Here is a 12,139-nt window from a genome sequence, read left to right as displayed (position 1 = left end):
TGATTTCAAGAATGATAAAAATGGGCCCTTGTCCGCGGATTTCCCTGAATAATGGTCTACATAGCCCAAGATTGCTTGGACCGACAGGTTACCGCTCAAGGCCCACCAGTCTATATATCTAGCCAAACATATGCATCGTTTTTTCCTGGCAGGTTTGTTCTACAAAATTACCGCACATCTGATTGGTGGAATGAAATAAAGACTGGTGGACGCTGTCCGCCCAAGAAGTGGCCAATGTAATAGACCACATGAAGGGTTTGCGGCCAGGGTTTGTGTTGACGTGAGCTTTAGCGGGCGGTAATGAAGCCCTGGCAAGTGAGGATGCCAGCGATTCGGTGATAAAAATTGTCTGTGTGGTCGCTGACGACGGACGGCGATTCCATAAAAATTGCCGACGTTTTAAAATCTTCTTATTGGCGACTAAAAAACGCCTAATGTGCGCCCGGCTTTAAGTAATAATTTCATGAGCATACTATACTAGGTTTTGTCCCGACCCAATACTGTACAGTGCTAGTTCGAGGGCTAAGTTTCACTTACTCCCATTGTTGGTTGATAGATGAAATCTGGAGTCTGAGAGAGATCTGCCTCTTCATCGTCACTTCTTGGCCTCTTGGCTTCTGGTCCTGATGCACCTGCATTTTTCCGTTTCATAGACATTCTATCCTAAAATTGGAACAAGAAAGAAATTCTAACTAGAATGTTGCTGAAGACAACTGCCTCCCACAACAGGTGAAAGGCCTGAGTGTAAAATACACGCCGAGTGTATTTCGATCTATTTCTGAAGGCAGGAAATGAAAAATACAAAACGGCTTCCACTGATCTTGACCCTTGACCTGACCTGAAATGTAATCAGTTTAGGATTACAGGTCTTTAGAATAACCCATCCAAAAAATGTCACCAAATTATCTTAAACCATCTATGAGATAGAGCTCAGAAATGAAAAATACATAAGGCTCTAGTAACCTTGACCTTTGACCAACACGACCTGAAATCTTATCGGTTACCCTCGGTCCCTAGGATAACCCATCCATAGAATTTCAGTAAGTTATCTTAAACCATTTTTGAGTTTGACCTTGGATGAACAGGACCCAAAATCTAATAAATATGGTAAATTACGGATTCGGACCTGAACTTAGACTGACATTGATGCTAATGCAGATATTAGGCCTATTCTTGTTTCAAATTCTAAAGGTAAAATTGACCAAAATTTACGCGTTTTATCAACAAAAAATAACATTTAGAGTAATTCTAGAGAGTCGTATTGAATTTTCACATTTTATTAATTTAGCCCGTATTGGAAATCCCAATTGTGGCAATCAATTCAATTCAATAATCAATAAATTCTCCTGTTGGCGATTTAAATCATCAAAATATTATTAGCCTACAAAACACCTTTTCAAAGTCAACAAGATAACTAATTCATTTATTTGAGTACAAAGGTTTGACACTAAAATCAGTTGTTGCATTGCAATTAACAGGAGTTAACCTCTATATGATACTTTAGCGTCAGACGTTGTAGGGAACCAGTAAGAACGACTGGTATTCAGACTAGTCGCAGCTGGAATATATTGAAATTTAGATTTATTTTCATTACGATGTTACATTATTGGACGATATAATAAGTATGAAAAAACGAAGAAAAATGTAACAGGATAATGGGGCTACACGGAGAGACTGAAACAGTCTATCTAAGCCGTATCACCCAGAAGCATCCACACCCCACTCATACATCATGCACACAAGTAATTAACAGGCGAAAAGAAACAAAAAATGTTTCACATATTACACATTAACATAGGTTTGTATAGAATGTATAGGATCAGCGAGTTCTAAATAATGGGATTTGCTGACCAAACGGACAGCACATTTCTGTAGAATTGTTAATGGATGCAGTTTATAATCAGACGTTCTTCCCCAATGTTACAATATTGAAGATATGGCTCTATTAAGGATAAATACAAGGTATGTAAATAATTGGAATACAACTTGTGTTTGACACGATGAAGAACGCCAACACAACGTGACACTTTTTTACATATAGATTTTATGTGATCATCCCATGACAGTTTTTCATCTATTAAAACCCCCAAAAAATTGGTAGTGTGGACATGTTCAATGTCACGATCATCGATATAAATCTTTGTATTACCAACAAAAGTTTTACTAAATACAATATAATAAGTTTTACTAATATTAATTGATAACTTGTTGGCACAAAACCAAACAACAAGTTTCGAAAGTTCAGTATTGATCGTATCTATTAGGCTGTCAATGAGATGATCACTATAGAAAGCATTCGTGTCATCAGCAAATAAAATCAACTTTAGGATATCAGATGCAGTAGGCCTACAGTAGTTTATGTATAATATAAAAAGTAATGGACCTAAAAGAGCCCTGTGGTACTCCAATATCAATATCTAAAGCCGTAGAATTAGTATCTTTAATCTGGACTACCTGTTTGCAACCTTTTAAGTAATTTTGAAACCAAATATAGCTGCGAAGCAGCGATAACGGGTTTTCTGCACATCCTCGTTCGTATTCTTGATCTTGTCCGAATATTGTGTCGACGATCGTGTGTAAGCTGATGCAGGAAATCGAAAGGAAGTTAGAATCCTGTTCAACTGTCAAAATGGTTTTATAAAAGGTAGTTGACAAACAGTCAATGAGGCCTACTTTGAAACCATGGATGACTGGACCAGATGGTTATTTGACTCTGGAAAATGGACTGTTAGGCCTCAATTAATCTTTATGGATTTCAAAAAAAGCATTTGATAAGGTCCAACATCAGCGATTACTAAATAAGCTATTCAGAAACGGTATCAATGATGGGTCGCTTAAATGGCTTAGCATATTTCTCTGAACAAAACAGGCGGCCGAATTCAACAAAACTGTCTCATCTTGGAATAAATCGGTCTAACTACTGGAGTCACGCAAGGTAGTATCCTCAGTCGTCTTCTCTTCGCTCTCCTGATAGATGATATACAGAGTAATTCAAAATGTACTGGACAGAGTATATTTCCAAAACGACCTAATCTAAAATGTACCCGACAGAGTATATTTCCAAACGACCTAAACAAGCTGTGTTCTGTTCATGGTCAGAAACATGGAAGATGGGCTTCAACCTGAAAGGGATAATATGGATATCGGATAAAAAGTAAACCCAGGTTCAGATTATACATTTGTGTTCGAATGAGAAGATTATTTTGTTCGAATTAAGATTACTCATCGTAAAGAAAAGACTATTTAGTTCCACCAGCATTTTGCTCTTTCAAACGAAAAACGCTTCGATCAAACAATATATCTGTTCGAACTAAAAACTTAATGTTCCGACAAGAAAATTTTGTTCGAATGAAAACGATTGTTTGATTGAACAATACCGTTTTTGTTGAACCAAAACCTTTCTTCATTCTGGCAAAAGAATGTGTTCGAATAAAGAGTTATGTTATTGTTGAAATGAAAAACTTTTTGTCCTGGCAAAAAAATTTGGTTGAAAGAAAACTATTTGTTTCGAACGAATGTTTGAATGAAAACAATTCTGTTCGATTGATCGAAATACTTAACCCTTTTGATTCGGAGAAAAAACTTTCAACAATATACTTGTTCGAACGAAAAAACTTAATGTTCTGACAAGAAAACTCTGTTCAAATTAAAACGATTCTGTTCGTTTAAAAGATTGTTCCAACGAAAGACCTTTCGTTTGGACAAAAAAAGTTTGTTCAACTTTGTTCTAACGATTTTTCAAATCGGTTCAATCGAACCGAATATTATTGGTTCGAACAAAAAAAAATTTGTTCTGACGAAAGAATTTTCGAAAAGTCTTTTGAACGAAAAAAAAAGATATTTATTGGGCTCCGCAGAACCTTAAAGCCAGACGTAGGTCAGCCTTGCGACGCGATCCTCACGTAGCTTCACAAATTTTGGTGCAAGTCGGTTGTGATACGACTAGATTCTGCCAGTCGCAGGAGCGCGTAGGTTGGTTGTGACAGTCGTGTCGCGTCGCAGAAAGTAGAACACTTGCGACTCCTTGAGACTGACGTTGCTGACAGTCGCAACCCGTTGCAAGGGAGCGTAGGTCGATGAGTCGTTGCGACACAATCCAAGGCTGTAAATAAGCGGCCGGTCACGGACATTGGCCGGCTCAAAACGCTACGATGTCCGTTGCAAAATCGCTCCTGCCTGTCACGCTGACCGGCACAAAATTTTCATGGTTCTAATAGTTTTAGCTTTTTTGAACCGATATGAAAATAAATAGCGCCGTTTCCTATCACCGATCAATTAATTCCGATGTTTATTGCGATAAATCGCGCCAGTTGTCTTCTGATCAATTCCGTTGCTTATTGCGGTGAAATCGCGCTACCGTATTTTCCAGCCAATAAGCCGAGGGCAGTTTTTAAGCCTAAAATACATGGATTTCATAAAGCTTTGCCCGATAAGCCGAGGCCCTTCATCAGAGATTTTAATTCACTGATTTGTCAATTAGTTCGTCTTAATTGATGATTTAAGAGGCTGACAATAGCGCCCGCCGATGTGTGAGAGTGCTGTGTATACTATCATCACCGAGCGACTGTGCTATATATAGACTCACTCAGCTGACTACTATACACACAGCCATACACGCAGTACGCGGCTCACTGCTGATTTGCATACTAATGTATGAACTGACACGTGGTAGTACGATGAACTCGCGCGCGTTATATAAATGTATACCATTGCCGCTGTGCGGCGATGGAACAATCAAAGTAAAAATAAAATAGTTCAAAATAGACTATAATTGGTAGTAAATAATGACCTCAAATAAATATCGACCACTTTTCTTGATTTTGACGATCATAGAGAGCATTAGAGTGGCATAGATCAGGGAGTGATTTTTTATGTCAGATCGTATCCGCCCAATAAGGAATTAGGAAATTCTCTATAAAACAGTAGTACTTTGCTAAATGGCAGGCACCAAAATCATTTATGTCAGGCACCATACAGTTGGTGCCTGCCATGTAAATAGCAGGCACCAACTCATTAATGTCAGGCAGCATTATAGTTGGTGCCTGACATGTGGCAGGCACTGGCAAAAAATTATTTACAGGCTTGCAATCATCGCGTGAGTCGCAAGCTGTCGCAAGGCCGACCTACGCCCGGCTTTAGTCATTAGGAATTAATGAAATACCAGTTTCATTTACGATGAAAAAACACAAATGAAAAGTCTGGCTTATAAAGCTGTCTGCTCAGACGAAAATTTCAAATAAATTGCCCATGGGCAAAGTGTGGTTTACCTTGAAAGCTAGAGGTTGTTTGGAGTAAGGGCATTGCTTGAAAAATCTTTTTAATTCGTGACTTCAAAGTTCCACAAGTTTATTAGGGTTTTTTCTGACTTTCGTCGAAAACCCTCTTGAAATTCTGTTGATTATTATTATTATTATATATTTTCCACCGATTTCGTCAAATAAAATTCATCTTCATTCAGATTCGGCAACTGACAGCTTCGAAACGAAATGTATAAATTGAAACTGTAATAACGGTCTCTCTGAACCAACAAATTGTCTGAATGTACTTTCCATCCTATATGAAACTTAAAATTACTTATTAGGTTACTGTAAATAAAGAATTGAATTGTTAGACAACAAGCACCAGCGAAATAACAGTTTGTGACGTCATTTAGTAAGTAAATAAAGGAGGGAATATTTATTATATATTTTCCGCCGATTGGGTGCCTGCGTTAGCGGCCTTTAAGGCTTTGCAAGGCCCACATGGGAAAGCGCGCTATAACATTTGTGAATTTTTTTGAAAATTTGTTTAGCTTTCTTATTTGATTGTTCTGCTTTTCCGTGAAATAAATATTGAATTGAATTGAACAGTTTGTGACGTCATTTAGTAAGTAAATAAAGGAGGGCTCCGAGAATTTCCAAATCACGGGGGACTATACTGGGGTTAGACCATTCAACCAAAAAGAGGATTGCTCCGATAATATCCAAATCATCTCATTTTATTTTTTCCATCGAATACCCGGTAATTAATTTTTCCTTTCGATCACATGCATCCAGAAAACCCAATATCGCTGCTTTGCAGCTATATTATTGTATTTTATCTGACCATTTGTAGTCAAATAAGACCAAAGATATACATTTGGTTACGGTCCACGTCAAAAAGTTTGTAGGGTACAGGTAGATGTGGCAGCGAAATTATTTTATATTTTCAAAAAAAAATGTTTCACAATATAAAAAAAAATAATGACGATAATTTTCAACCACCTGCCCCAGTCGCTGTACAAAATAATCGTGGACGTGGAGGTCCTCGCGGCCGTGCACGGGGCCGTGGACGCGGGAGAGGTAGGGGCAGAGGTGCTGCTAATGTTGTAAATGCCCCTGGAGGCATGCATCCTTCAGATGTAGGATGGAGTGATGTTGATACACAACCAAATGTTGACCCATTTACCGGTACGCCAGGTATGCAGGTTCAGATAGGTGTCGATGCGACTCCTTTCGATTATTTTCGACTTTTTTTTACCGATGAACTTATTGACATTCTTGTGCGTGAAACTAATTTGTACGCTGAACAGTACATTAGGGACACTGAGCTGAAAGATAAATCTAGAGTACACAGCTGGAAAGATGTCACCGAGAAAGAGATGTGCACTTTCTCGCACTGCTTTTTCTTACCGGCATTATCAAAAAGCCAACACTAAATATGTACTGGTCAACCGATGTCATGTTTGCTACACCTTTCTTTGGAACAGTGATGTCTAGAGACAGATTTTTGTTGATATGCAAGTTTCTTCATTTTCATGATAATGATGCTAGGCCAGCAAATGATAATGACCGATTATATAAAGTGCGGCCAGTCTATGATTTTTTCATACAGAAGTTCATGTCAATATATGTACCAACTGAGCATCTCGCACTGGATGAAGGCATGCTCAAGTGGCGCGGCCGCTTGCTGTTTCGTGTTTATAATCCCAAGAAACCCATCAAATACGGGATGAAGGGTTATATTCTCTGTGAATCTGAAAGTGGATATGTGTACGGCTATAGCTTATACTGTGGTCTCGGTCGGTCCAATGTACAAATCTGTGATGATTTACTGACATCTTTGTATCAAAAAAACTATAAGGTGTATATGGATAATTTTCATAATAGTCTCACTGTATCCACCCACCTGTTTTCCAAGAAAACCCACACCTGTGGAACTGTCAGAGTAAATAGGGGAATGCCAAAATCATTGAGAGATCAGGAAAATCAACTTGGCGTTGGTGATGTCGCATTTCGCCGCAAAGGACAAATTCTGTTTCTTATGTGGAAAGATAAAAGGGTTGTGAAGATGATTACTACTCTACATGATGCTTCAAAGGCAGATCATGTGAATGCTGGTGGACATCAGGTGCAAAAACCAAAATGCATTTTGGATTACAATAGATATATGTCCGGTGTCGATCATCTTGATCAAATGGGCAAATATTACCCGTGCACTCGAAAAACCGTGAAGTGGCCCAAAAAATTGGTTTATTACTTGATTCATCTTGGACTCCTAAATGCTCATATTCTGTTCAAGAAGTATCGCAAGGCCTCTGAGGAGCTGTTGGACTTTTTGACCTCGGTGATCAAAGCAATGGTTGTACATGGAAATACGCTGAATGACGATGCTGATTCCGATGCAGATGATCCTGCTCCTGCTGTGCGCCCTCCAGTGCCTAGGTGTACAAGTGACCCACCTACTAGAATTAGCCCTGCCATGAGAAGACATACAATTGTCACAATACCAGCTACTGACAAGAAAACAAATGCTCAAAGACGCTGTCGGGTTTGTGCGAAAAAAGGAATCCGTAAAGACACTTGTTACATGTGCAAAGAATGTGGGGTACCACTACACATTGCAAACCCAAACTGCTTCAGAATGTATCACACAAAAGCTCAATATTGGAGATAAGTGAATAAAACAAGTAAAGGTAGGCTAATATGCTTCTATATTCATTTATTCTCAGAATATAATAATTTCCTATTTTTCCCGAAACGGGCCCAGCATAGCTAGGCAACAATGCTATGCAATGCAGCAGTGAAAGTGTTAATTGACGATTTAAGAGGCTGACAGAAGCGCCCGCCGATGTGTGAGAGTGCTGTGTATACTATCATCGCCGAGTGACTGTGCTATATATAGACTCACTCAGCTGATTACTATACACACAGCCATACACGCAGTACGCGGCTCACTGCTGATTTGCATATATACTAATGTATGAACTGACACGTGGTAGTACGATGAACTCGCGCGTTGTATACCATTGCCGCTGTGCGGTGATGGAACAATCAAAGTAAAAATAAAATAGTTCAAAATAGATTATAATTGGTAGTAAATAATGACCTCAAATAAATATCGACCACTTTTCTTGATTTTGACGATCATTGAGAGCATTGGAGTGGCATAGATCGGGAAGTGATTTTTTATGTCAGATCGTATCCGCCCAATAAGCCGATCACGATATTTTGGGTAAAAATCTGAGGCTAGAAAATCGGCTTATTGGCCAGAAAATACGGTACGTGCGCGGTTTTACGTTACCAGCTTTGATATAATCACTATAGGAATGAATGGCAGCTTATCGGAACACTGCCAGTTTCCTGGAAAACTTAAATTAGGCCACATTGACAAGGCATGTTTTCACACGATGCACACTTGAATTCAAACATATATAATACGTAATATAATGAATCCCAGAAAAAGTTTTCACTCGGTACCTTTGAAGTCGGGTCGGTCAGGTTACGGCAAACAGACCATTACTATGGGATGGCTTATAATTCATATGATGTCACATATCAGAGGGTGGCTGAATATTGGGTCATGGAAACCTCTTCCAATGTTGGCCGCGGCAGTTAAAATACCGGTACAGAAGAAATCGGTTATTAGATCGTTTTAAAACCTGGAATTTACGACTACAATATTCAGACCTCAACCTATACTTTTAGTTTGCTGCTTAATATTTTCAGCTCACACGAAATTACAATTTATTACAAATTCTATCAAACAGAAAAACACAGCGCTCATCTTCTGCTACGATTATTCAGCCTATTTTCATGTCAAACGCACACACGTTACAGCATCACCTTGAGTAGTGTACTGTACGAGCTTGTATGTCGTGTAGCACTCTGCGCGCACAGGTGGAGGCCTCGTGTAAGTGAATGTTCGCTTACACTTCAATGTCAATCAAAACAATCACCGGGTATTAAAATGAATCAATACCTATGGCGGATGTGTGAAATAATTACATCCTCACCAGCAGGGCTGCCAACCTTTCAAAATTCCATTTAGGGATGAATGGCAGATTAATTAGGAATATTGAAGGTTTCAATAGGAATATATCGAAACCGAAGAAATTGTGACTTTTCCCAGTAGGAATACTTTGCTTTCATTTAGGAATACCTTCACGTGTAATATATGAAAGCTGGATATGAAAATATGGAATTATCTAGCAGCAAAATAAAAAATAAGCAAGTTCTGCAGAATGTATTTTTTCTTTATTATTTTATGAAAGATGGAATTATCTATTAGCAAAATAAAAAAACAGCAAATTCTACAGAATATATTTTTTCTTTATTATTTTATGAAAGATAAAAATCAAGTGTTTATCAAAAATTGAAATAGACTAAAAAATAAGAACATAAAACTGGCATAAATTGTCAAACGAATTACATAACACTATACAGCTGTCATGAGACAGATTGCAATATAAACCCTTAAAATGGAAATACTGTCCTGGCATACTGTACATATATTGCCTAACTTAAATACAACTACAGTCATGGGTCAAATTTCAACTCTTAACTGTTTTCATCTTGCTAAAATAAAAAAATATTCAAATCAACTATTATTATTGAAATCTAATTTAGATTCAACTCCAGAATACTGATAACTCTACTAATTTGAGATTTTCACATTTTTTTCAGAGACTAGAGTCAGTCATTATAGACATGAGTCACCATTCAGATTATCTAGTTTGTATCAATATTATTCGAAGCATTATATGTCGCACTTTTCACTTTCTTAAGCAAATCTGAGGATGGTCGAAAGTCTTTGCATTGTGTGGATGTTTTCATAACCATCAGTGACTGCAAGGTCTTCTGACCCAAAGCTGCTCTTGAATCCGTATGGTTCTTCCTTACGAAACTAAAAATTCTTTCGCAGCCAGCATTTCTGACTGGTACAAGCAATATATGACACATCACCCTTGGCAGCAGTCTGAAACGTATCGACCCAGCATCATCCAACATCTTATGTATGATTTTCCATTGTGTTTCAACAGTCACTTTTTGATTTTTCATCGACCCTTGCTGGTGGATGATGGAAACCAGATGGAAAATCATCAATGCTATCTCCGAGAATTACAGGGAATCTGTCCATGAAGTATATCACTGACTGGAACGATCTAACCTTACGCATCAGTGGATCAGCTACCTACAAAAATTTGATTATCAATCGTTACACAAAAGTTGATTAGTCTATGAAACAATACAATTACGGAAGAATAAATACCCTTTTGAGTTCTCAAATTCAATGAATATTACCTCAGCATGACTCCAAAGAGGCTGGTCTTTTGGATTCACCTTCTCCTTCAGGTAGGTGCAGGCAGCTGAATAAAACTTCACAACATCCTGATAGAATTTCTTCTTGGTTTCGTCAGTGACTGTGTCCACCAATTTCCGAGCCTCATCCCCTATGAACAGGTCTTTTTTGTCTTTTATATTATACCTAGGGGTAAAGAAAATTATCATAAATACATATGCAAGGAGCTGAATAAAAGTTACATCAGACAGCATTAATAATAGTTAACAGCAGAAGAAGTAGTGTAATGCAAATGAAACTCACTACATTTCTTTATGTAAAAGAATCTACTCCAGTGAAAAAAATTTATTCACTTACAAAGGAATTACAATGACACTGGATGGATGAAAAACACCTTGAGGTGAAATCGATTGAGTAATGTGTACAACCCTGGTTAAATGCTGCTGGCTTGCATATACAGAGAAGTAGTCTGTACATAAGTCGCTCCAAAATTCGTTTCACTTTGTGAACCAATGCACTTTCAGTTTCAAGGTATCCATTTGTGCTCTCAAACATCTGTAAACTAGGGGTCCAGGGACACCATACCCACTTGGGAAGTGGTTTCAACTGCTCAACAATCTAACAATTTCAATATTCAACGCCCCCTGGTGACCATATACAGAATCCAATGACCTTGAAACTCACCAAAATCATAGAACATGTCAGCAGCTACGATTTTGTAATTGATTGTGATGACAAAATATGCCTTGTTACCAATTTAATATGGAAATACTAAGTCGTTCTACTATTCAACGCCCCCTGGTGACCATATTCAAAACCCAATGACCTCGAAACTCACCACAATCATAGAATATGTCACGAACTACAACTTTGCAATTGATCATGGTAACAAAATATGCCTAGGTACCAATATAATAAGGAAATACTAAGTTATTCTATTATTCAACGCCCCCTGGTGACCATATAGAAAAACTTATGTCCTTAAAACTCGCAACAATCATAGATGATGTCATGAGCTACAACTTTCCAATTGATTGTGGTTACAAAATATGCATTGATACGAATATAATAAAGAAATGCTAAGATATTGTATTATTTAACGCCCCCTGGTGGCCATATACGAAATCCAATTACCTTGAAACTCACCACAATCATAGACCACGTTATGAGCTACAACTTTCTAATTGATTGTGGTAGCAAAATACGCTTAGGTATCAATATAATGTGGAAAAACTTTTTCCAACTTACGAATGAGTACTGGTGACACCAAGATGGCCGCCAATTGCGTCATAATTGGCTGATGAAAAATACCTTTCTCAGGTATAAAACATCCCTTTCCAAAGAATACCCATCACAAATTGTAATGAGAAATGGCAAACCAGTAGGAAGCTACAGGACTCAGAATTTGGGTCAAAATTAACATTTTTGGGCACTAAAAAGGTCATAGGACGGCCATCTTGAGTCCGACCGACCCAATTTTTGTTATGTTGATGGGCCCTGGGGGGAGGGGGGATTCACGTATATCCGAAAGATCAAGGTAATTGATCGAAGCGTCTTCAAAATTTCCCTCAAAAAGTTCAAAAATGTGTAAAAAGTGCTG

General features: G+C 38.0%; 1 protein-coding gene and 1 long non-coding RNA gene across 5 annotated transcripts in view; both read right to left on the bottom strand.

Annotated features, from left to right (window-relative positions):
• Positions 1-12,139, bottom strand: part of LOC141900770 (structural maintenance of chromosomes protein 6-like) — a 255,440-nt gene that overhangs the window by 239,337 nt on the left and 3,964 nt on the right. For all 4 annotated transcript variants that reach the window (XM_074787796.1, XM_074787797.1, XM_074787798.1 and 1 more), the window contains exon 2: positions 538-663. In XM_074787796.1, the coding sequence (XP_074643897.1) occupies positions 538-657 (120 nt within the window). In that variant the 5' untranslated portion in view covers positions 658-663. The remainder of the gene's footprint in view (positions 1-537; positions 664-12,139) is intronic.
• On the bottom strand, positions 10,206-11,047 carry LOC141900727 (uncharacterized). The gene is made up of 3 exons (XR_012618755.1): positions 10,897-11,047; positions 10,542-10,725; positions 10,206-10,431 (listed from the first exon to the last, which is right to left on the bottom strand). It is a non-coding gene; the product is annotated as an uncharacterized LOC141900727 (long non-coding RNA).

The sequence above is a fragment of the Tubulanus polymorphus genome, chromosome 2 (assembly GCF_964204645.1).
Source record: "Tubulanus polymorphus chromosome 2, tnTubPoly1.2, whole genome shotgun sequence".
Lineage (NCBI taxonomy): Eukaryota > Metazoa > Nemertea > Palaeonemertea > Tubulaniformes > Tubulanidae > Tubulanus > Tubulanus polymorphus.
Note: the sequence above shows the minus strand (reverse complement) of the source record. Positions and strands in the feature narration are given on the sequence as shown.